This window comes from Emydura macquarii, unplaced genomic scaffold, assembly GCF_026122565.2.
Source record: "Emydura macquarii macquarii isolate MOO-44397 ecotype Brisbane River unplaced genomic scaffold, CSIRO-AGI_Emac_v2 contig_705, whole genome shotgun sequence".
NCBI lineage: Eukaryota > Metazoa > Chordata > Testudines > Chelidae > Emydura > Emydura macquarii.
In genome coordinates, this window is record NW_027130842.1 from 4,165,468 (window position 1) to 4,192,590 (window position 27,123).

General features: G+C 39.0%; 1 protein-coding gene across 1 annotated transcript in view; it reads left to right on the plus strand.

Annotated features, from left to right (window-relative positions):
- ECT2L (epithelial cell transforming 2 like) overlaps positions 1–26,503 on the plus strand; it is a 46,685-nt gene extending 20,182 nt beyond the window's left edge. Inside the window, exons 14-23 of the mRNA XM_067542330.1 lie at positions 4,914–5,006; positions 6,274–6,488; positions 8,712–8,859; positions 10,151–10,224; positions 10,947–11,103; positions 12,039–12,104; positions 18,232–18,320; positions 19,980–20,152; positions 23,329–24,241; positions 25,989–26,503. Coding sequence (XP_067398431.1) covers positions 4,914–5,006; positions 6,274–6,488; positions 8,712–8,859; positions 10,151–10,224; positions 10,947–11,103; positions 12,039–12,104; positions 18,232–18,320; positions 19,980–20,152; positions 23,329–23,456 — 1,143 coding nt within the window. The 3' untranslated portion in view covers positions 23,457–24,241; positions 25,989–26,503. The remainder of the gene's footprint in view (positions 1–4,913; positions 5,007–6,273; positions 6,489–8,711; positions 8,860–10,150; positions 10,225–10,946; positions 11,104–12,038; positions 12,105–18,231; positions 18,321–19,979; positions 20,153–23,328; positions 24,242–25,988) is intronic.
- The last annotated feature ends 620 nt before the right edge of the window (positions 26,504–27,123 follow it).

Sequence of the window (27,123 nt, forward strand, 5' to 3'; positions counted from 1 at the left end):
TGTTAGGTTTTTAATAGACAAATGAAGTGCTTTAGGGTTATCAGCAGATCTGTTCCCATTTCAATGACTGTTGCACTAGGCTTTATGAATATTTATCTGAGGTTTTTTTTTTCCGTTCAGAAACCTATTGACATGCTAGATCAGCCCTTTAATACATAGGTAGGTGACCATCCATAGTTCTGAATAAGGTAGTTGCATGGATACACCTGCTTTTTCCTGGTTCGGAGTCCCAGTTAGCAATGGGTGCTTTAAGAGCAGTTGTTGAATAGGGAAAATACTAGCACAGATTGCACGGTGCTTCAGACTTTCCTGGTCAATCAGCCAGTCCAAATCTCAATGCTACCAATCAAGTATGAGAATCAAAATCCTGAAAGGAGTGACATTGGAGTCCATTTCCTCCAATACTAAAAGAAGCCACCCTGCACTGGAGAGAGAACACAGCATGGAGAAGAGGACTGGGATTCTTACTGAGGACAGTTCTTAGCATAGTTTTGGGTGAATAGGGGTCCTAATGAAAAACAGAAGTTGGAATAAATAAATTCTCCAGCACTCCTGTAAACAGGAGCAGACATACAGGGTGTTAAAAAGTTCTGTTGTTGGGTATAAATACTATAAATACCAAATGGAATAACGTAATATTAAGATCTTTCCTGAACTGTGTCATACAGTCAAAAATGCATCTGACTATCCCCCCACCCCACACAGATACTCCAAGAGGGATCTGTGGTTGATGGTTATATTACCAGGTTAAACTCATGCTTGGTTGTCACTTTACAGTGAGCCAGTACTGCAAGACATAGGTGGTAAGATTTAAACTAAATACTTTTAACTATCCTTCTCAGCTAGTTTTTGAGGGTCTTCAACACATGTTGTTAAACCTGAAGAATTTTTATACAGACAGATTACATTTAAGGTGTGGTTATTACACATAGGTATTAAGCTTCCATAACACTGACTAATTCAAGCAGTGAGTTAGATATCAAAGGAAGAAATATTTTCAAATTACAGTTGAGGTTTTTTCTAAAGCAGGTTGAATTCTCCAAAATTTGATTTTTTGATTAATTTTTTTTTTGACAACAAACAAAAAATATAGATTACATTGTCACTTCTGTGCATTTTTTGATCAGCTAAAGAGCTGATTGAATTTTTTCAGTTTTCAGTGTTTTGATGAGGACTTAACATTTTGACAAAAGGAATGTGAAACAATGTTGACAACATCTTTGCAAAAATGAGTTTGACCAGCTCTAATTATCACTTAAAATTGAATTAATTTCAATATTTAGAATTCTGAATCGTGTAAATTAATGAAATCTCATATGGAGGTTTTAAACTATGAAAATAAATGTGGCAAGTGGCTGAGTGTTGCTTACAACTGCCTGTTCTGTTCTATTACTTTGGATCAAAGAGAAGGCCCAGAGAGTCAAAGGTGTTAACATAACTCAATCACTATCCAACATTAAAGTTTTAAACAAGGTTCTGGGTTTGGTCTAAAGAGACCTCAGCTTGCTTAGTACCATGGCAAACACACCATTAAATATCCTTTTAGGCCTTTAATAAAGACACAGAAAAGGAAAACTGTTAAAAGCATTTGAAATGTAAAGTATTATGTAAGGCTTTCATTTTTAATAACATCCTTTGTTCCCTTTCCCTTTAGCTGGAGACAGTCTAAAGGAATAAAACACTTGTTTGACAATCTCTTAGATGGTATCAAACGTAACATTAAAACTGGCCTTTTTGAGAAAAAGAAGAAGTTAGCTGAGATGAGCTGGAGCTGTTATTGCTCGTCATGAAAGTCTGATCCTGTTTCCTAAGATGACAAAACAAGACAAAATACACAAAAAAAGAGAAGAGACAAGAATAGCAGAAATAGAAAATGCAGCTTTTCTCTAGTGTTATTTTCACTTGCAATTTACTGCTGGAAAAGCACAAGCTTAGCAGGTAGTCTTATCAGCCTTTTTGAAAACTGGCAAACATATCAGATTGGGCTGTTTAGGGGATTATTTTTAGCTGCCTCTTTCAGGTCACAAGCTTACAGCAATGTTGCAAAATGTACAGTCTTGGTCAGCTAAGCCAGACTCTAATTAGACAGAAGGAAAAAGGTTAGGGATAAGAAAGAGAAAAAATAAGGTAGGGAAGGAAGAAAACGCACCAGGGGTGGGAATATGAAGTCTTACATCCCAAGTGGTGTTTGGGATTCAGCTGGAGCCAGTGCAGGTGGCAGTGTCATCTGGGTCCTTCTTTTAGGCCTGGTCTGGTCAGATCAGGACATCTCTCAAGATAAAGATGACAAAGGCCCACGGTCCCAGGAGATGGTGAGGGTGGCAGTCATGATGATGAAGCTTGCTCCAGTAGGAAATTTTTCTCCCCGAGATCTCTCTCTTTAAGAGCCCCAAAAGGGAGTCATGTGTGGAATACCCCATTCCTTCATTATTTTGTCCACCAATTAGGCCTATTCTTCAAAGTATCAATTTTGGTCCCTTGATTTCCAGTCCTCTACTCCTTGTTTACCAGACATGATCTTAACACAGTCTAAGGCTATGTCTAGATTGACAGCAGCAACTTTGCTGCCGTCAGATCGATTGATCCGGATCGACTGAGTGGAAAAGGAGACCCGTTCAATCGACCCAGAAATAGACGTTATTAATCCACCTCTGCCAGGTGGAGTAACGCTGCATCGACGGGAGTGCATTTCCTGTTGGTGCGAACTGAAGACATCACGGTAAGGAGGAGGTAAATAGGAAGCTCTACGTAGTTGGTGTAGCTCCCATCGATTGCCGCCGAACTTGGCGGCAAGTGCGGACATAGGCTGAGTTATATCAGTAGGACTTTTTCTTTGGACTAATTTAGACTCAATTTTCCACTTTTTCCTAGCAACGTTTAAACACTATGAAATTTCATTCACTTTTTACCGTTGAGCTTACAATTGTAGGCCCGATTATCACAACAGTTCTTCTGATCTTCAAGATGTCTTCATTCTATATGGACGCAATAAGTGTTAACAAATCAAATCCACTGGATCTGTCAGCATGAACCCTGGTTCCCCTCTCTCTCCATCCTACCCAGACTTGGATTTACAAGATCTCCATTGTCACAGGGACTGAAATTCTGAATCTCCTCCCCAGATTTCAACCTGTCTAGACATTGTGGCTCTTCATCCCCATATGAACAGACAATGTTGCTTATAAAGACACAGCCATTGTACACAGTGTCCAACAAACACCTCGTGATTAACCCATTTTAGTGTGAAATTTACCCCGTTTTACCTTGAATATGCTTATCTTAATTTTATTTTGGTTATTTAGGAATATTCTTTGGAATTCCCAGCTTTTTTTTTCTGCTGAGGAAATATAATATAAACAGAGAGCTTGTCAGACAGATCTTGACAGATGGTGACTTGAAGACATGCCTTGGTGCACTCATTAAGGAACAATGACCTCTTTCAGTGCTGTTCACTCACCTGGGCTAGCAGCAGCAATGGGTTAATGCACTTGCCTTTCCATTCTTGAGGTCTAGCTTTAGTTCCTGTTTTAGGTGACAAAATAATACGCATTTAGTGACTTCATCCTAGTCCCTACAGGACATCTGTCTGCATCAAAAATTCCCTTCTCTAGTTGAACTACTGCCTAATCTGCTTGGAAACCAGATAAGAGAAATGCAGATACTCAAGAAGCTGCTTGGAGAAAAGGGAGACTGAGCACTGGGAACTAACTTTGATTTTCATAGCTAGAATCAACACTACATGTTAGAGTTGTGATAAATCAAGACATTTAATGGATAGAGCTTTAAAGTAAAGATAGAGCCTTAAGTATGTTATCTCCAGGGCTTGTTAGCCATAGGAATAATCTTAGTGCGGTAAGATTTCCACATGTAACAACATTTCCCAATGAGCCATCAGCTGCTATGACCAGTCACATACATACATTCATATTTAGCTTTCTTGTTATGAAAGCCATTTATGAAGTTAGTTTATGCACAAATGAAAAATCTATACTGGTCATGTTCAGCAGCGGATTTTTCAAATACTAATAGCAGTCATTTTTTATATTTGTCTTCATTGAAAACCTAACATGAGAATAACTATTTTAAATACCATTTTATTTCCTATTTTTAAAAATTACTGCTAACATCCAACATTTAATGTCAGGATGTGTTTACCTGAAAGCAATTGAGCAACCCAAGAATAAGTACATACACACAAAAAGTGAGTTTTTAAAGTTCCAGCCAACAGGGAGGAGGACCTGGTTAGCTCTCAGGGGAGTAGCAAGTTTTCATAGAACATGCAAACAGCAAGTTAAGGCCCCAGAACTGTAATTCATTGCACATGGCACCAATGGCGTCCACACATGGGCACAGCGGGTCTGATCACACACCAGTTGCATGCTGGGTTTGTAAAAAAGCTTTGTGGGCATTTTTGTAATAATGGTCACACTGTGGCACTGACTCTAGAAAGTCTTACACAAATGCTTCAATTGAAGCATGTGAGGAGTCGTGCAGAGGTCCACATGCATACTCATGCTGAAAGTCACACACACACGTAAGTCTGCAAGACCGGGTCTGATTTTTGTTTGGGCAATTGAAAATATATCCCTGTCCTGAGCTGAGATCCCAAGGTCAAGTCAAGCTCATGTGAATTATGATGACCTAGTTACAGCAGAAACACTCAACAATAAACACAGTAAATGGTGCTACCAGTTAATGTTTCTTATAAAGACTCTATATTGCCAGTTATCTATGGCGTACTAATTCTACAGAAAGCCACTATGTGATCTTTTTATGAAAATCTGAGTAGAAGGGAACAAAAAAAACAAACAAAAAACAAAAAAAAAAAAACAAAGCAGGGAAGAATTGGAGAACCCAAAGTTGTGGTGGGTTCAAATGCCTGGCCTGAAAGAAAGCTTCCATTTAATCCTCAGGAGGCTGATGCAAAAGTGGCTGCCACTCTGAGCCAAAAGCCGAACTGCAATATCAGAGCGAATGAGCCAACGTTTGAGGCAGTGGTTCATTGGGTAAGGAAATCAATTATTTGTAACTATCTTCTTGTTTTTGGTGATGTACGTTTTGGAACTGTAGTTTCTTTCCAACAGGAAAATATGGAGAAAAGTGAAAAAACTCCAGCAAAGTAGATACTAACAACCAATGTATCTAGTATTTTTAAAAAAAATTATGTGGATGTCCGAAAAATCATAATTCTGTTGGAATGTAATTTGCAAGCAAATTTTAGAATGGGATGTAGCACTTTTTGTTGCTGTGACTACACATGTACCTTACATACAGTTCGCCCTCTCCCTCTTTTGAGTTAAAGCTCAGTCATTTATGTTCTGTAATTAAGAGAATGATCATGCTGCTAGATAAATAAGAATCTTTGTTCTCTTTGAGAACCTTAAGGGGGTGTTATGCTCTACCACGTGCGAGATCCAGATTTGAAACCCCAAATCAGACACAGAGTGAAATCCTAGCTCCACTGAAGTCAATGGCAGAAATCCCGTTTATGCCACGGGACTAGGATTTCACCCTTCACCTCAGTCTGAATGAAAAGGGAATGCCTATGCAGATTGCATGCTGAACTGCCAGGAAAAAGAGAGAAGGGGAAAATAGCTTTTGCTCAAGCAGTGCTGCCTGGTCTTCTGTGTTCAAATATGGGTTTTCCCCCGAACCAGTTTTGAACTGGGTTTATTTTAAACTCTATTTTGAAACATGTTCATTCCACAGTGGGGACAGTATTGTCAGCAGGGTTTCAGACTTGGATTGGATGTTTTTCTAAAAGATCTGCTCTAGGAATTATTCTGGAGAAGTTCTATCGCCTGTGTTACGCAGGTAGTCAGATAGCTGGTCCCTGCAGGCCTGAAAATATGAATGTATGAAACTGGAGTCCTAAACCAGTTTAGGGTGTAGATTTAATATGTTGACAAGGGTATTTTCCTCCCTCTCTTACGGGATAGGGGAAATTGTAACTATTTTGGGACATAGCTGCACAGTTGCAATTGCACAATTATATGATGACATTTCAGATGTGAAGGCACCACCATTGTGTTACGTTGGACTTGCACGTGTGTATTTGGACAAGGAGGAAGTACAAAGAAAAAATTACTGATAAACTTCAATAGTTTTTCTTCTTGGGTGTGTTAAAACCTGGTCATATTTCAATGGTGCAGGCAGGTGTTACGTTCAGTCTCTTGCATTTTTTTTCTGGTCCTCCTCGAGCCCCAGGCTTTTTGATTGTAAAGCTGTATAAAGATAACCTCTGCTACCTTACTCTCCATGTTCTGCCTCTAGAATAAGAAACTTCAGAAGGCCACCACAGACAGACGAACTAGATTTGCCAGGGAGTTCCTGACAAGTGAGAAGAACTATGTACATATGCTGGAAACTGTGAGGGATATTTATGTTACACCACTGAAAGCAGCATTAGCATCAAATCGAGCCATCCTAAGTCATGCTAGCGTTCAGATCATCTTCTCGGATATCTTGGATGCCTTACAACTCAATAGGTATATTCTATGAGCTGAATTTTAATTTTACCAAGAATTTGAAATATTTTGGGTTAGTCAAGAGCTAAATCAGTGCAGCTATTGCATGGATTATCTTCATCTATTGCATCTTGGAATGTTCCATGATGAAGAGAAAGATTGTCCAGCATAGGATACCACACTGCTGACTGACACATAGGACTTAATTAGAAGCCATCCCTCCAATTTTGCTTACATGGTTGACTTTTCAGGCAGATGCTTCTGGAAAGCAGTAGTATTTTTACTTACGGACCTTACGTACCACCATTCACAAGTAATGCAGGGATTTGCAGAATATGACGAGGCAGTCAACATGCAAAATTAAAATTGTGTTTCAATTTTGGTAGAATTACAGTCAGTATTTTAAAATTACTGTACAAAAGTATAAAATCCTACTTGACTAGAGATAGATGAGAAAATGCTCAATTCTGTGAGAATGCAGTCACCAAGATAAAAAGGGTTATATATTATTCAAGCAGCATAATACAGAGCATAGGATACTTGATTAGAAGTCAGGAGATCTGGGCGCTAGTCCCAGCTCTGTCACAGATTCACTGTGACACGTTGGGCTACTCATTTAATCTCTGCCTCAGTTTCCCCATATTTTTTAAATTGGAAGTTATACTTAACATTTGAAAGAGCTTTGATAGTGATAAATAAATCATGCTCTGTAAGTGGTAAATATTATTTAACAGGCTGAGAGGGAGTGTAAGATACAGGATAAAAGAAACTGGAATCTTGTCCTGCAAATATCCCTTTGAAGTTTTAAGATGTTTGAAACGTCAGTAATAACTAGGCCTCTGATCCTGCTGTCAGATGTGAGTGGGTTGCGGCCTGCACCTGCACTGAACCCCACTGAAGTCAGGGAGGCTCCGCAGTAACCCAGGAGTTCATTGCATAAATCTGGTTGTAGAAACACACTCTAAACAAGGGCTCAAACTAAACTCCAGAACCCTGGTTCTCGATCAAAATTCACTGCTTCAACATCTCTCTATTGTGTCAGATTTGGACACCCCAACCTTTGGATCTGGATTCTGAATCCTGAAGTTCAAGAATTTTCTTTACTGTAGCTTTGGTTCTGCCCACGATAGAAATGTGAAGATCAGATCAGAATCAGATCCATGTTTTTTCTTCATGCTCAACTCTAATAATAACATTTAAAAAAAATCAGTTTCAATGGCAATTATTGCAAGTCTACAAACAGAAAGGGACGAGCCTAGGATAAATAGTGAATTAAACAAGCAACGTGATTTGGAATAGACTGCAAGGAAAACTAGTAAACATTGTTATATAATAAAAGCAAGACATCATAAGAATGTAAGCTAGAGATCTGGTTACTGAAAAATAATTACAAGTTTTTTACAACTTTGAACAAATAAAATCTGTAAAACCTCAAAGCTGAGCTAGTGTAAGAAACAAAGACTAAAATGGAACACATCTGTCAAACATCTGAGAAGATTTAGGTATTAAGAAAAGAATAAAGGAAGAGTACCAAATAAAGTTCCATTAATCTAGATTGAAAGTGTTAAGAGTGATGAAAAAGGTACAGATTTTAACAATGATTTTACAAGTGTATACCAGGAATTTAGATACGATTAATCATACAAAGAAAATCAATATAATCATGTTTTTATTTTACTTGCACGTTCTGTGTGTACATTTCCCATTCCTCCAGTTTTAAAAAATTAGTTGCAATTCACTAACATTCATTGGTGCTACAGTAGCTACTTGGAACTGGGGCATTAATACCTGAGGAAAAAAGAGATATATTGTCAGTGAAAAATATATGTAATTCCTTATGCAAAACTTTGGATAGCTTAAAAGAAGTGAGCATTGTTACAGCCGTGAAAGATTTATCAAGTGCTGATTTTATAAACTACCCAAACTTTTAAGGTTTAAATGATAAAGAACTTATATTTATATAATGACTGTCATCCAGAAGGATCCCAAAACACTCTATAAAATCACATCGCCCTCCACTGGGATGTTGCCAGCTCTGAGAAAACATGTCAATTGTTTAATAGCATACATTAACACTAAACAGCACTATAGGACCAGAATGGGAATACTGTATTCAATAAAAACAAGAGAGGTTTTTTTTTTGTTTGTTTTTTTTAAACTAGAAAGAATGTAGCTCTCCAAACAGCAATTTGGCCAGGAAACTATGGAAAGACAAACATCTTTCTATATTTATTTCAAATGTAGGCAGGTTTTAAATGAGCTGACAGAAAGACTTCAGGAATGGAGTCCAGCCCAGTGCTTGGGTGAAATATTCACTACATTTGGCCGGCAACTTCAAACATACACCAACTTCTTCAACAACTACACTGTCATTCTGAAAACCATTGACAAGGTAAGTACTGTGCGACAGTGAAAATACATTATACACCAGTCTAATGCTCACATTTATTTTGCTGGAAATGCAAACTAATATTCACACTTAGTTTGATAGGATAAGAATTAGGTATAATGGATTATATTTCTTTCCATAGAATCCATTCCAATATTGGTATTCTTGGCATATCAAAATACAGAAAATTCTAAAATCAAGGAAAATACTAGCCAGACTACAGAAGTTGCGTGAAGATCAAGGGGACGATAGTTTAATTAAGACAATTAGCCTCTGCTTCTCTCATGCCTTTATAGGGTGATCACATTTTTAGAAATGCCCATGTAGTCATCTTGTATGAACATATACCCAAATGCATGTACAAGGTGGAGTTTACTTGCAAACGTAGCTGTATGTGTGTGCAAATCTTCATTGTGCATATGCATTGGAGTATTTATGTGCCTAAGTTGGGCATGCACAAGTGTTTGCATGCATTACTAAAAGACATATATACACATACACACACGCACACCGCCATCATGTCTCCCAATGAAAAATATCATGCCTTCAAAGCACATGGCACATGAATAGAGACAGCACCTTAATAGCTACCAGTTTTCTTGTTTAGTCCTGATGTAAATGGATGCATCTAAAGATGTTGCGTAACTCCAGTAAGAACGAGTGCCAGAGCCATAAAGAAACACAGTGTTGGCAGACCTAACATAACCAGCCTTTTATGTCCCCTCTTCATTTTAGTAAGTGCCATTAAACTTAAAAAATTGTCCTTCAAAACAATTACTTCACCATTTGAACCCCAACTTGAGGCTTGGTGATAAAACCCAGGGAACAGCGTTTGCTTGTATGTAGATGCCAGAGTACAGCTCTCACTGTTCCCTTGCTTGATCCATTCTTGAGAGTTGTAGAACTTTGGCTTGGAGAGCCACACTTACAAAATTCATAATCTTGTTTCTTCTTGCCAAGCGAGGCAGATTTGTGCTCGCTTTCTCTCTGAGGTTTAGGTCTCCCAACCCAGGAAGAGGAATTTCAACCCTGTTGCAGTTCCTGTTCTGGAGGGTTGATAGACTATCAAAAGATAAAAAAAGTACTTTTGGAGGTAGAGGTATGTTAAAACTTTAGATTTACTCCTCTTGATGGATCACATATCCCTTTAAAGGATTCATTTGTACTAAATTCTGTTACAGTTGGGAATGTAAAAGTCTTTATAAAAAGTAAGTTTAATGACAATATGAAGAAACAAATCTCCATCGGCTGATATATCAAGTTATATTGACAGTCAAACTTCCACCTTTCACAGAGCAGAGAGACCATTCCTTTATTCCGTGCCTTCTTGAAAAGACATGATAAGACTGTTGCTACTAACATGATGAGGTAAGAGGTGTGGTAGTCACACTGTGATATAGCATAAAAATTAGAATTCTGGGCTTTGGATCATGTCACTGTGAGCATCCCAACAGACTTTCCTCCAAACTCAATTTTAAAAGCAGTGCAAACAAATAAGTATTTAAAATGAAGTCTTAGTGCAAATACATACGAGTCATAGGAGATGCATGAGTTGGCCTGTAGTGCAATGTCTGTAGAGTTGTAATTTTTGGACTAAATGGATCCAATATTCATGACATTTTCTGGGCTCTTACTTTCCTGATGGGTTCTCTACCAAATCATAAAGACATGATTATAAACTATGAAGAAGTTTGTCAGACCAGATTGGTCAGATTTTTAATGAAAGGACTCTGACTTTGAGTGTCGTAGTGGAATGTTAGCGACTGCTGTGTTATTTCTTGCAGTTAAGAGCCAGACACTTGAAAAGGCTTAACTGATTAGCAAACTTCTCATACCAGGAGTAGACAGACTCATCACGTGTATGTGTTTGGCACATTGCTTCAAGCGGATACTTGATCCAAGACACTCACAGTACATAAACATCAGCTCTAGCAGGTCAGCCAGAAAACAGGCTTTCCAGTGTGTGAATCCGTAAGAGTCATGCTAAATTTGTCCCAACTAGAAGTCACGCTGTATAACTTACAATACATACATCACTGAATTGCTCAGATTCCTAGCTAACGCATGGATTGTGTCTGGGGGAAATATAGCCTACAGGAGCTGCTGCTATGGCCTTCTAAAAGATTTGAAGAGTATGTTGATCTCCTTTATGCTCTGAGACTGCACACTCCTCCAGAACATGCTGACCATGAAGAGTTGACTGCTGCAGTCAAGATGATGAAACAATACAAGGAATACATAGATCAGGTCTGTCACCACAGATGTCTGTATTCTTTCCTTTAAGTGTGTTTTCTTGCCTTGTCTTATGAGGTACCCACAAGGAGCTGGGAGAATTGGGCCATGAGTTGCCTTCCTTCTCAGGTACCTTTGCTGGGAAGAGCTGCCTTCCTCTCCTGTCCTAATGCCAGGATGAGACAATAGGGCATTCCTGTGAACTGTATTTTCTCCTCATGAACAAAGTCTCTTTATAGTCCTTTCTGAGGGACTTTGAAAATGTCTTGGAGTTCTACCAAGTCCCAATTATATCTAGTGGTTCTCCTTGACTAGGTTTGTACAGCAGTGCAAGGGAGCATAAAACGGGCAGTCCGCAGTGAATACCACCTGCCTAATAGGAGTTCTCAGATGGTGAGGTGCTGCTGGATGCTCATGCTAGGATGAGGGGGCTTTGCACTCCAGGGAATTTTCACAGGTGGATGGCCCCTACTTTACTTCCCTAAACTACACCAACTGTTGTTGCCTTATTCCTCTTCATCCTCTATTTTCTATGGAAATAGAAGCTCAGATGGCTCATCAGGCATGAGAAAACATCTAGCAGTTGGTACATTTATTCTGTAAGAAAGTGTCAAAAAAAATCTCTGCATACACTACACAGGAGATCAGAACATGAGGATTTTGTTCAAACGCTGTTAACTTCTCCTTGGAGATCTTACACGAGTAATTTTCTTGATCAAAAGTTGTTGAGGTAAATTTAGTTTAATGAAATTGCTGTCTAATTCAAATATCAGTGTACCATCCGGAATTACCCACACATCAATGGGCTTTATGTGAAACCCAAATTCAAGTCAATGGGAATCTTTCCGGTGACTTCTGTAAGACTTGGATGAGACCGTTACATAGCACAATCTCCTCCCTTCCCAACCTTTGTGAAGTTATCTGTGGTCTAATCTTAGTTTATTTTCTAGGTAAAACTGAACATGAGCAGGGATGAACAAATGCTAAGTGCACAAAGAAACATCCAGGGATGTCCTGTAAGTACTTCATTTTTTTAAAGAACACTTTAAGGCATTTTATTTCAGCTCTGATTTGTGGCAGCACCTACACCGCGGTAAATTCAGATTTAGATAGTCCTTCCATTAGTCTTTTTTTTTTTTTTTTTTTTAAGGTTCACATTCTGGCCCCATCGAAGTCAGTGACAAAACTCCTATTTACTTCAATGGGGTTCTAATTTTTTCTGAGGCGTATGTATAATTCCACATCTATCTGCAAATGAGTTTTACAAATGACATTTTCAGAGGCTTTTAGTGGCCCTCTCCTGTTGGAAGCTAAGGCAGACCTTTGCTCTGAGGCTGGGCTTAGGACCATTCCTCATGAACTCCCCAGAATTATCAGTCTCCATGCAATGCGCATGGCAGGCTCCAAGACTCCCTTTGGAGCAGCGCTCTCACAGGATTTCTAAACAATTTTTAGCTAAGGGCCTGTTTCTTCACTGGCTTTAAGGATTTTCTCCTCCACAAACCGCAAAACAAAAGGCTTGTGAGGAGGGTTTCAAGGATAGCATCTCTCCTCCCCTCCACCCTCAAAGGGTGGAACAAACCCAGCTCCCAGCCAACATGGGGTTGAGGTCCAGGCCAAGATAGGATGCATGGAAGCTCTCTAGATGGCGATGAGGCAGAATTAGACACAGAGAACCAGCAGTAGGTTTTTCAAAGCCTCCCTGCCTCTCCCCTAGGCATGGGATCCTTATTCCCACAGCTTGAAGAGAAAGCAGAAAACATCCATTGTAGCTTCCTGAGTCCAAGGGGAAGGCAAAGTTGGAGGAATACATTCCTGCTCCCAGCTGGTAAAATAGGCAAGCTCCATGCTGAGATGGCTGAGGAGAATCCAACCTACACACAAACTGTTGTACCTAGAAGGCCTTAGTTGCCACGCTCAGACACCATTGAGTCATTTGTCTCTAATGGCTCTGCCTCACTCATCGTGTTCTGTGTAGTCAGTCCCTCCTCAGCCCAAATCCAGCAGCAGAGACCATGGGTGGAATGATTCAGATCCCCTGCGCTGGTAGATGGACCTACCTCCTCTCTCTCCATCAAGCCTCCAGGGGTCCCAACAGGTCATAAAGTTGATAGTTCTCTTCAGGGAGGCATGCAGATTGTTCTTTCAAGTCTCCTTGGTAATATCATCTCCCACCTTATAAGACCTCTCCCGACTTTTCTCAGGTGTTTGGGCCAGGGAGTGGTGAAAGGCAATGCTCACAATCAGCTTTCAAAGGGACAGCACAAACTTTCAAAATCTCTCATGAAAGAGTCTCCCCCCCTAGATCCTCTAAAGAGAAGAACTCTCTAAAACTGGGACTTTAGGCAAGAAACCTCAGACAATCAACCAAGCTTCCCATAATTGAGTATGAAGGGCGGTCTGACTTCAGCTCTTTGTGTTTTTAGAAAATGAAACACCAACCAAAAAAAAAAAAAAAAACCCTTGCAAAGTTGAGGAAGAGCTGTGTAATTTTTCCTCACCTGGTTTATGAGGGTGTGATTAAGGTGGAGTGGGAATTTCTCATCAAGATCTACTTGTACTTAAAGACTAGAAGTTTTCATTACTCTGCCTGAGATTCAGCCTGCCATGGTCTCCTTAGGGCATAGTCATATCAGCTGAGGGAATTTTCTCAGACAGCCCAACCCACAGACAGGAGAATGAGATCATCACTCAGACTGAACATAGATACAGCAGCCTCAGCCTCAGAGTATTGGCTGCAGTCTCTTATTGGGGAGGTCTAGGCTCGGAGGACCTTGTGAATGTGCGCAACCTCTGCCCCTTCCCCGCCCCCAAACAACTCTTCTCCACTACTGTAATATACTTTTCCCTAGCAGCTTTTTCCAAGACTGATGCTTCACCTGACACCATTTTGCTATGCATTCAAAACTTCCGAAGACATCCTGGTGGCAACTATGGCTCCATTTGAAGAAACTGGAATTGAGGCTAACATCTGATATCCTTCCCAATATTTTGCTGGCAAGCTCTTTGGAGTCGGGTTGGCAATTTTGGTGGGACCGTATTCCTGGAGGTTTCATCACATGACAATCTTTAATTAAGGATGAATATTTAATTTCTGGAGACTCCAGGACAATCGTGGAGGGGTGGCAACCCTACTTTGGAGAACAGAGGAAGCACAGCAGTTACTGAGGCTTTAGACAAGGGAATAAGTCCCTCCCTCCTTCCAGTAAGAAAATCTTCCAAGTACCTGTGAGGGAACTGGAGCTGCTCTGTAATAATTTATAAATTCAGTATATTGACCTGGTTATTGGGGTGTTTATTATATGAATATGTTTGTTTAGTTTAACAGTGTCTGTAAGGGGAAAAAGCAGGAAGGAAAGAAGAATGACTCAAGATAAGCCATTTCTCAGCAAACACTTCATAGTTGTTAAGAGACAATGCTAGGACAGGTAAAGGCCTGGAAACCAAAAGAACTGCGGCAGGTTTAAAATGAAAGACTCAAGAGAGGGAGGAGTTTGGGGGAATACAACTGGGGTGCCTCAAGAAGTTAGGCCTGCCCAGGTTACTATCAGAAAATAGTAAGTTTTTAAGTAAGAGACATGCCAGTAGACAGTTTTAAAATAGTTTCTAAACGTTTTGTTCCGCCTCTTACAACAAACACCACTTAACCAAAGAGGGGGGATTTGGTCACTGTACACCACTGATCACATTCTTAAGGGAAGAACTGCAGAAGCTGAACCCAGTTGAACCTGCTGGGGAAGAACAGGGGATACACAGGATACAGTAGTCCAGGGAACAGCCTAAGAATGGGAGAAGTGTGGATTTCCATCCCAGGGTAGGTAAAGGCACAAGGCCTGTCACCTGAGGGAATGGATTCAGAGCAGGGTCATGCACAAGGTGGGGCAAGTAAGGGCACGGGCTCCCTCAATAATCATCTCCACCACCACCCCCAGCTTCTGCCCCGGGCCCTGAAATTCCCTCATCCGAGCCCATCCTCCTTTTCTGCCAGGGTGGGAGTCAGGCTGAGCATGGCTGAAGGGACGTGTCTGGGAAAGGCACTGCAGGTCGTGCTCCCACTGGGCCCCACTAGATGGCGCCCAGAGCAGGGGAGTTGGGTTGGCAGCACAGCTCTGCCTGAGGGGACACGTCCCTTCCTCGCCTGCAGCCTCCAGTAAGTTTTGGAGCCGGCTTGGGGTGCACAGAAAGGAGCTGGGGACAATGGGGTGGGGAGGCAGCAGGGCCTGGGGGTGCTGGGTGGATGGGTGGGGAGCCTGGGGAGGCAGTGGGGCCCAGGCACATTGGGTGGGGGAGCCAGTGTTTAAAGCGCCCCGCCAAAAGTAGATACATTTAAATCCCTGCCCATGCCCCTGATTCAGAGACACCAGGAAGGGGGCAGAAGTGCAACTACCTCTGTAACCATGACACTACCTCATCCCAACAGGTGTTCCCTTTGAAACAGCTGCTCCTCCAAGTTCCAGTGTAGAAATGACAGATTAGGCCATTGTTAGCTTTCTTAAGAGTTGGAAGACCCAGGCTAGGATTCTCTGCCAAGCAATCCAACCCCAAGAGCTTCTCATTTTGGGGGTTTCTCAAGTCGGGGGATATATTCCACCCACCCAAGAGGGATGCTTCGGAGTAGTCCTGGACCACCTCAGAAAACATGTGCTTAAGATAAGGAAGGATATGCAGAAAAAAATTCACTGTCCCAAGTACCAATTTATCCTTTCCCGACAGTATATTAAAATAAACCAACCTTATCAACAAGACCCCTTGCAGCATCAGAAAATGAAGTACATAATAATCCATCTCATATACACTGGAATGATAGAACCAGTGCCCTGGAAACATTTTGGTGTGGGTACAAGGTTCTTTGTGGTACAAAGAGCAACAATGGCATGCAGCCCATGTAAGAGCTCTGGTCTCTCAGGTTCATAAGGAGATAAATACAGAGTCCTCCCTTTTTGGGCTTGTAACTTCTCCATAGGTAGTCACAAATGGCCACGCCTCCATCTCCCAGTAAAAAGGATACATGTATACCCTGGTCCAATGACCTCATCACGTTACGCAAGGCCCAGCAGCCATCACTGAAAACATGCTGAAAACAGGTCTGAGTGAGTAAGTGCAAAGGCCAATTACAGACATCGGGAAACTCCAACATCTTAGCTATCCTGCAAGATTATCTTTGTTTCAGGAGAGAAACAGGAGAAAGTAGCTCTGATTTGTCAAACACCTCTCCTCAGATAAAAATTTCTGACTCAGCTCCTGAGCTAGTTGGTCTCATGATGCACAAGCAGCACAATTCTTGCTTTGCTTCCAGCCAGCGACTGCAACAAATCACCATCTAAAGATCTTGATTCAGACTCCATATGGGGGAAAACATATGGACTTTTACTTGAGTCGGGGAGGTGTGGCCGAAGGACGAGACATGGAGTAATATAACCTGCCTCATGCTATGAGCCATCAAGCTCACTCTTCCCCTTCCAGCAGATTATTCTTCAGAAACATGGTATGTATATAACTGATAAGAAGGCAGAACACCTTCAGCACTGCTTTGAGAAGCAGCCTTGTGTCCTGGACAGAAGCTCTCACTCTGTTCTTCAGGATTCAACACAAAAAAAGGAAAGTTGTGGTTGACCAGCTCATCAAAACTCTTAAAATCAAGGGAATGCCTTCTAGACCACCTTGCCTTTCAGTGCACCACAGACCAGGTTGGAGCCTCATGAAAGAAAATTGTTTTTTTCCAACTGGACTTGATGAATCTAAGAGGTGGTACATGAGGAAGTGAAGGCTGTGGTCGCCAAGTGGGCTAAAAGGCCTTTATGCCCCCCCTCCCAACTGCTAAGTACAGATGGTAAAGAAAATTGTGATGGAACAGACCACAGTAATTGTAATCATCTTCTCATTAACCTCAGGTCTCGACTCTCAGACCAGCTTTAGATGTAACTGGAACTGCCACTTAAACTTCAGAAACACAAAATGTGTGTAATGAAGACCTATCCTGACCCAATATTCATTGCAGCCTAACACATCAGTTGGGAACCTGAGGATGCAACTATTATCACTCATTCTAAGGTGATAATCGCCCTCCTAAAATATAGAAGAAAAGTCACCAAATGTCTATATGTTGCTGAGGATTAGATGTTGGTGTTAAAAAGACACAAATCAGGACAAAGTTTGCTGAAGCAAACCACAGTCTAATGTTTTTACAAGAAGGTTCAAACACAGGGCGCTATGTCAACATTTTTGGAAATAAAAGTCAGAGACTAGAAGCATATTGCACTGTAAGAAACCCATGAGAACATCTCCTGATCGTTACATAAGATGCTTGAGGACCACTGCTCTTATCGGTCCTCTGGCAATATGTAGATTCCTGTCATGATCTTGGTCTGTGCACTACAAGTCTGAATAAAACTACTGTTCAGCCCACAGTTGCTGGGCCTATTTCTCTTCTCACTAAAAGGCTCTTGCCTACACACCACCTCCTTCTCCAAAAGGGTTTCAAGGACTAACATTCTCAATGAAACTTCAGTTACCCGTTCTATCAAACACAGTAGTTATGTGAACTAAGCAGGCCTCCATCTCCATCACCACCACAGCCTCTCTCATATAATAGAAAGTGGTATTGTTGCCCTTCTGCTTGAATTCAAACATCCTAAGGAAGTACAAGTGCCTAAGTTAGTTGTGACAGAAACTACAGAGGAATAAAGGTGTATATGGGAGAGGCATTCCAGCCTTAGGTACAATTCCTCTAGTTACTATGCATTTTCTGAAAAGAGCAGCAATTCTGTGGGCAAGGAGGTCACATCTAATGGGGAGGTCTGTTTTTTCACTGAATGAAAAAAACTTCGTTGAAAAAATAGTTGACAATGTCTAATATAGTTGAGATGTATTTCAGGAGAAACCACAATTTGCAGAAAATAATTTTCTGTACCTGGTAAATAATCAAAAAAATCAGACCGTATTAATCTATTTTAGAGACAGTGCCCAAAGAAAAATTCTGGCCACAGAGGAGGTCTGATTAATAGAATAAAAAAAAATAGGTAACTATATTCTTTCATTGTCAGTCTATTGTGATTTAGAATCTTAACATTAGCGTATCAGGATAAATTCTAAAACCAAAGTTTGGTTTCCATGTCTTTTAATCCTGTAATGTTTAATTCACAGAATTTATTAGAAGCCAACAGATACCTGATTAGGATACAAGATGTATCCCAGTTTAGCTGCTGCTCTGAGGAAATCTGTGTTTCATTCAGGTAAGCAAATATATTTAAAAATATCAAAGGCGGGGAGTGATAAAACAAAATAGACAGCAAATGTGACCAATTGCTAATTTGGAGTTGGAAAGTAGTTTTCCTCAGGACACATTGGCAGATACCTAGGACATTTTGGAGCAGGAAAGAATTCATTGGAGAAGTCATATCCCACTTCCATCAACTTCCTGCAATTACAGGGTATTGGGAGCCACTTGCATTCTTCTTGCTTTCCTTTTGTGAGCTCTAACGCAGCACTGTACTACCATAACATTAGATAATGCTTAAGTTAGATAATTAACAGGTTCATATAAAAGGTGGTGTGCCTACCTGGCTGAAAGCCACAGTAACCAAACAAAAAACTGCCTTAAAGTTTCTTTATCTGGTAGCACCCATCTCTTTCATACTTTCAATCTGACAGGTTCTTTTCTCTTAATTGTGGAGACAGAATTAATTGACCAGAGTGATACCACTACTTAGGTGTGACTATGTTGCCAGCTTCAATATTTATTTCCAGCAGAGGAACCAGAACTTGTCAGCTCTGGATCATCTGTTAAAGTTAGAAAAAAAATAATCAGCTTCATATTTAAGAGGTGCACACTGGTACAAACCTCAGAAAAGTCTACAAAAAACAATTCACTTGACTGGTCATTTTCTACATCTTTTGCTGCTATTTCAGATGTGTTTCATAGTAAGAGCCCGCCCCTTAAAAATAAGCTTCTGCGTCATCCTATGGCAACATTGCAAATGCAATATTGCGACTGTGACTGGAGCTACATATTGTATGAATTGCAGAAGAATATTCCTGCTCATAATTCTTCAAAATTACAATGTTTAAGACTAGCATGTAAATAAAAGACATGTAAAGGAAGGTTCAAAATCTGGCATGGGTGATGGGGAAAACGCAATTTAAATAGTTTAAGTCCAGAGCTGAGGTACAGAGACAGGTGTATTTGATTTAAAATGTTACAAGTTTGTTACATAAATGAGAAACTTTTCTTTTAAACTTACTTTTGTATACTTGCAAAATGCTGGCAGTGTCAAGAATAGAAGGGAGAAGAACTCAGTATTGATGAGAAGAGAAAGCTAGTTGTAGTGAAGAGACAATTCTATTGAAAACAGGGCAAAGGACAACTCAAATCCCATCTCTTCAGTAACAGTATAGAGCAGCCAAAAAACTTTAATATAAAGCAACAGCCACTTCTCCAAGTGCTGGAAGTTCTGATTTGATTCAGAAAGTGCATTCTCAGTTCTCCTGAAAGTCATTAGGAAATTAAATTAAAAACCAAGTTGAATGAAGTAAGCACTGAAAATTTGAAGCCTATGTAGATTGTATAAAAAATTATGTATCGCCCAACTCTATTAGCTGCAGCTTAAGGGGATTCTTATAACCAACTATGAGAATGAGCCTTGAGTATTCGGTATCACCAGAATCCAAAGTTGGAACTGTAGCCGTATATGTATACTACTTGTAATGTAAATTAATATAATCTAGAATTTAATGGAATTCATCATCCCCACTTTCTTTTCCAAGGTAAGATCATATACCGTAGTAGCATTGAATAATGCCAATGCGTCTACACTAGTTCTCAGAAGCCTTTTACATATTTCCACATATTTAAAAGTTTAAAGCATTCAAGTGATTTTTTTTTCTTTTGACAGGGTCTATGAACATATCAGTGATCTTAGCCTTTTTCTATTCAATGATGCACTTGTTATCTCAAACCGTAGCAGCTCTTATATGCCATTTGAACGGACCCCAAGAACAACTTACCAATTCTTGGTATCAGTAGCTCTTCACAGGCTCATTGTAGAAGACATTCCACATTCAAAATGTATGTTTTATAACATTCCTACAATGTTCAGTAATATGTCTATTTAGGATGTTCCATTCTGTGGGCTATAATCTGCCATCAGTTTGTTTTATTGCAGTTGAGTTTGACCTAAATAAAAAGTAATGTAAGCATGATGATAGGCCCTTTGTATTTACACGGGCCAAGGGTAAGGCTGTCAGGTACCTAAGCTACCATTGTTTACAGTATTTTCCAAAAACAGATGGACTGAATCACCCATACACAAGTTCAGCTAACACTACACTTCAGGTAGTTATCACCCCTTATCCAGATCCGTGTTGAGTAGTTCTGGTCATTACAGAGTTCTCTCTCAGAGTTGGTCTGCACTGGAGGTTTTTATAAATTCCAGTTGATTGTCGACTGACTTGCATTAACTAGTGTTTGTACATGTTAGTTTGGAGGAGCCACATGCATGGAGCACAGGGTAAACCAGAAATGTGTGTAATCCTGGAATGAGCATTTGTGAAGTGTCATGTACAAACATATTCACTAATTTCAGTTAACTGGCAATTAAGTTTAAAACTCTAGTGCAGACCTACTGTTGCATGATTTCTTCCCTCCCTCTACATCCCATATAGATAACACTGTGTGCACGTGTTTTGAACCATTAAAATCCCTATCCCACTTAGCCTCCTCTGGCCCAAAATGAAGGCATATCACCATCATCCACCCATGGAAGGTCAAGAAAACAAGAGCTGAAGCAAAAGCCAGCATATGTCAATGGGAAACAGCAATATTGCATTCTGCCACTGTGTCATAGTGCAAGGGAGTAAATCAGCTTAACTCCTAGGTCCATTTACACAACTACCAGATTACTGGTATTTTCCAGCAGTCTGTAGGGGCTGGTGACTTTTCACGGGACACTGAATGCAAAGGAGAGACAAAGAACAGAACACAAGCATGCCTAAAGTCTTTCTGTAATGTAGCAGACAGAAGATTTCAGGTAACAACGTTAGCAGAATACACCCTTGCAGCTGTGTTTTCCTTCTCTCACTCCCTCCTTGAGGCTCCATTTTAGACTTCAGAGATAGTCCCAATTTTAGGACTACAGCTGGGTGAAGTTTCTCAACCCAAATCTTTTTTATTTATTTATTTATTTATTTTTACTGAAAAAGATTTGGTAACATCAAAACATTTTTGAATGTGTCAATTTTACCATACTGTTTTGGATGATAAAGCTTAAAAAAAATTTCTGAAAAATTGAAGTGTTCCATTGACATTTTCAAAATGAAACGTTTTAATTTTTTTTTTATTCAAAATGATTTTCAAAACTTACATTTAAAAAAATTAAAAATGTTGTGTTTCAGCATAAGCAGAACACATCATTCAGTCCAAAACAATTTGTTTCAATTTACTGAATTTTTAAAAACTTGGTTTTAGTTTGACCCAAAACATTTCACTCCTCTCCCCCCAATTTTTCAGAATTGTCAGCGAACCAAAACATCTATTATTCACACAGCACTAATTAGGGCATCCTTCTGAGTAAACCTTTCAATTCTTCCTCCTTGAGCTCTCCTCTCAGCAGGTAGATTGCTCTCATTACACAATCTAAAAGCTTTCCCCATTAGATAAATATTTCAGATTTGTATATAAGTATTTCTGGACATTTTGGCTGAATTTTTCTCCTATACCTGACAAATATTCAAGTTTTATCCTTTCCCTGCTCAACCTTAATGAAATATCCGATTTAGTTTTTAATCAAATCAATTCCTCCCACTTTTTTTTTTTTTTTATAAACAAAAACAACTTTTACTTAAAACCCCTATATTACAACTGTACTTGAAACACTGACGAAATGGTTAACCAAAAAAGTGACAAACTTGGTGAAGAATAATATTTTGAACTTTGCATAAACAAGCAACTAGGATAATCAATCCCTGTTCAGGGATCCCTTTTCATGCATGCTTAATTTTCATTAAGTATTGTAATGAGTTACATGCATCAGGAAAATCTCCCCCATTTCCTGTGTCCATTTTGAAGTCAGAGGGGATTTCTCAAGCCTGATAAATAAGGCCCTCCTTTATTTGAGATATTGCAGATCCCACAATATTAGCCTTCCATTGCAGTTTTGATTTTAATTAACTTACTTTGCACAGTCCACAATTCTGTATACATTTTGAGTATGCAATTATAGTACTGCACTAACATTCAATGCCTGTAAACTGTAAAAGGCTAAAGTGACTGGACTCAACTTCTACAGCAGTTGTGTTAAGACTTAAGGACTTCTGAATTTTATATTGTACTAGTCACTTAAAAAAGAAAGAATGTAATACACTTGCAGCAAAATATCTAGTTATCAAAAAAATTAGCAGACATAATACCTGACTCTTTATATCATTCCAGCAAATTTTTTAAAAATGGTCTACTCTGCCTTTTCCATATTACCGCTATTAATAAAGGTCCTTTATTACTTTCCCACCATTTTCCATGTCTTGTCCACAGTTCAGCTGCAATTATTTGAAAATCATCCAGGGGTTTAAGTGTGGCCTTACTGATAAAGCAAATAACTGGAGTGCCCAGTGCCAGGCCTGCACTGCTGTAATATCTGCAGAAGCCATTGTAAATCTGATAGCATACAAAACAATTTAACACCAGTAATGCGCACTTTAAACAATCTAGATTGTTAGTAAAATGCTTAGTCGCTTCTGTGGACTGTTCTCAACCCCCAAGAGCCTAAGCAACCAGCAGATGTAAAAAAAATCTTAACCAGAGAAGGCCAGATCCATAGCTAAAGTGAGCACAGCTCTCTCAGAGAGTTCAGTGCAGTTCACTGGAGCTCTGCTGATGTATGCCAGTTTAGGAGAAAGTAGGATTGAAAGTTGGCATATCCTTTAGATTTCAAACTTTTAGCCAAAACGATGCCTAGAAACATAATTTAACACTGTCTACTGTTTCTCCCCTGTGAGATCTACCTCACTTTATCAGCAGGCTGTATTCTATGGACTTCCCATATGACACAGCTCTACATATTCTTAAGTCAGACAAGCTGTGCAGAAGTGTCTTCAGCCAGGTGTTATGTCCTTAAACCATCAGAAGTCAGAACTTTAAGAGTAAAGCCATTTGCAAGATTCTATAAAACTCTGCGTCCCCTCCATTAGATAACCTGTTGGTCAAGAGCAGTTAGCACACTAAAGCCATTTTTTTCCCCCATTTAACAGATATCAAGAATGCATTTATTCTACAAGGTCCAAAACACCGATGGATTTGTTCTACAGAGGATGAAGATAAGTTTACATGGCTGTCTGCACTGCAAAGTGCAATCAAATGTAGCATTGAAAAGAACTGAGATTCATCTTAATATTTCAAATGCCCAACACCTGTACAGTATACTAATTATTTGTGAACAAAGATCTGATATTTTGTGCAGTTTCCTGCACTGAGGAACTTTTCCTTAAATTCAACATCGTTACAAAGAAGTTAGCATTCCTTTTGATAGTGGCTCATAAAATGATCTCGTGTGTGTACCTCAGACTGCAGAAACTTACAGCAGAACCAACACTCACTGTCGATCTTTTAAAAAAAGATCACTCTATTACAATCCACTTTGCCTTCAGAGCAGAAGGCAAAATCCCCACCATATAACTTATTGGCCTTCATAAAAATCTTTATTATATGACAAACCCGAAAAAAAGCTGCTACTTCATCAAGAATCTGATATAAAAAAGGCTTTAGATTTTCTCCACTGATTGCAGAGAGGGGACAACACTAGTTTAGTTATGGGTAGCAAGACATTTTAAGTGGTATATTCTCCGTATATACTGTCCATGAATTCCTCGTACCATAGTTTCAAAGGACATCAAGGAGATAAATATTTTGTTTTGCAATTTTTATTAAAGACCAAATTCCTGGATTTTCACATAATTCCTTGTTGAGTGAAAGTTGTACTAAAAATAATTAGTACAGCAATATGAATAATAAAGTATACAGGCAATTTGCTCAGGGAAATAAGAATAAGTTGTTAAAGGTTACAATGAGATGAAGCTCTTGGAAGTGGAACTGTGTAGCTGAAACTGAAATCTTGCAACAAGGACTGCTGTAGAAGGTATTTAAGCACCATGGTAACAAAAATAGGTAAGTTATGTTTAGAATTGACATGAATGAACAGCTCCTTATCTTTCCCTTAGAATCCCTAGTTGCTATGGGTCTGTTCTTATATCTTTAAGAATCTTATGTTAGGATTTCTTGCAATTTGTACTGGTTTCATGAAATGAAAATGTGTTCATTAAAGGTAAAGACATACAATGCTTCAAACACTACTTTTCAAGAACAATAAAACGATGTTAAGATTTTGTGCTTACTATTAACAAGAAGATTCAGACAAATTCTTCTGTAAGCATATTTTGGTAAACTGTTTTTAGGACTTGTCTACACAGCAAGTTACTGCACGGCCAGCTGAGGTGTGACTCTACAGTGCACCAACTTACTGCTCAGTCATGTCCAATATGGACACTAGTACAGTGCAGTGAATGCCCCAGTGTGTGGAAGTAGTACTGTAGTAGGCTAAGCAAGTGCAGTACACTAAGCCCCACTCTAGGACTTTCACTGCACTGTAGCAGTGCCCACACAGGACATTACTGAGTGATAAACTGGTGCACTGTAGATCACACCCTGGATTGCCACACAGTAACTTGCTAGGTATACAAGCTCTTAGTGAAGATGATTTATGAGCATACACTGGTGGTGGGAGGAGAAGCACATCTCAACCTGCCAAGGCCCAAATGAGGGACAGAATGTTAGATTCACAATAGACAAAAATTATTCATGTAGGAAATTTAAAAATGTGGTGGGTTCATTCCTTTAGTATAAATAACTTTTTATAACCTTCATTGATGAATCTCTGATGTCAGATATAGTTTTTAGTAATAAGTGAGAAAATCAAGTTCACGTAGGACGTAATTGGTGCCTTTTGGATGAAAATGAGGGACCCTTGAGGTAGACAAGAAAAAGCATTAAGAATAATTTAGATTTATTACATCAACAGTCTTTTTAAAGTAGCACTGCCTTTAAAATAAGAAAAGGCTTTTCACATATTCAGTTTTATTTTGTAGATACACAGATATGGAAGAGGACAGTTAATGGGTATTGAGGGGGAAAAAAAAAACAACAGTTCAACACCAGGAATGGTGGAAGAAAAGAGGCAAATCAGTAGAAGGAAAAGAGATGGGGAAAAAGTGTTAGAGGGAAGAGAAAAATTGGACCAAGAAATTGATGCTGCTTGTTATAACAGCCTGTAAGAAGGTTAATTTTTCCAAACAATCTGAAGAAAAATACTGTGTGCAAACAAATGTCTGTATATGAACTGTATTGGCAATTATCCAGCCTCCCTGCTGTATACACTATTTATTCCCCAAACTAATCACACTCCAGTAGCACATAGCAGCATCATAGATCACAACCACATTGTCCTAGGCACTGTACAGATACAGAGTCTCTGGCCCAAAGAGCTCACAATCTAGGTTTAACAAGATGCAACAGGTGGCTAGAACAATCAAATGGAGGGGAGAGGGGAAAGATGAGGAAACATAAAAACAATTATGTTTTGCATACCACCCTGACTTCTAGGAATTAGACATAATCCCCTTTTACTGAAAATAAATCCTGCCCACATTACTTTTTAGATGAGTTAACTGTTGATGACCACCACCTAATCTGATGTTCTTAAAACAAAAGATTATAGAGAAAATGAGAGATTAAACTAACTCTTTATGGTACAGAATTTTTTCTGAATTAAAAATTTGGTTTAAAGTTTACATGATAAACATTCAAAATAAATCAAGCAATCTTGAAAAAAACCAGTCATCCTATTTCTCCCTCCTAGATATAAAAGTGGTATTACTGAAATTAAATTCTAAACCTGATGTATTTGATGTACAATTTATCGATTCTACTGCAAGGATTGAGGACACTGAGATCCATACATGCATTTAGGATCTGAAAGTAAAAGGTTTTTTTTTTACATTTAATTCAAGGGTCTGAATGTCTGATTTATGATTTAGAAAATATTTGTTTTTATAAACAAAACTGCATGGACAATTACAAACACACCATTTAAAAAAAAATCACATTCCTTGATTGTGCCAGAGGACCCAGTTGGAAAGGGCAGCATATAGTCTGTCAGTGTTACCTGGCTAGTTGATAATTAGTTACAATGGTGAAGTGATCTTAGACTATTAGCTTCTCTGAATTGCCTTGTGTTTCTCCTTTTCACTTATACCTGATTTCACTAAATTTAGTCTGACACTTAATCTACTAATTGACAACATATTGTGCAAGTGTGAATTCTACATAGGTAGTTTATTTTTAAAACAAGTTATTTCATTATAGAAATCTCAATCCACCTACATGCAAATAAAAAGATTTTTTTTTTCATTTCACAGTGTGAAATTCATGACTTCTATGTCAAGGAATTCTGCTTTGCATATGAACATAAGAAAACAGTAATGTTTCCATAACATTTCAAAAAATGTAATTGGACCAGGTATTAAAGTAGTAAAATTCCCCCACAGTATTTATGACAACTGCAAGTATCCTGTCAATGTATGGTAATCATAAAGGGAAATGTAGTAATCTATTTTCACTGCAAGTAATAAACAGCATGAACAGTGTAAAATTTGATTTAAAATGTTCTTTTCAATAATCAATTGGTAACATGGTTAAGAGACTAATTTAAAACCAACAGTGAGGCAGGGAAGGTCAAGAACTTCTAAATTGTGATCCATTTAGTTTGATTACATTCAGAAGGTACTTTCACAGGAATCTAGTTACCAATGTAGTTTATTAGCTACTTCTTTCACCCAAATATTACACTGTAGCAGCATTCTGTTTTTATACAGGATACCTACGTTTATTAATAAATTTAAGATAATATCCATTCTACCTCTTACTTAGCACTTTTCATCAGTAGATCTCACAGAGCTTTACAAAGGAGGGCAATATCACGATCCCCATTTTAC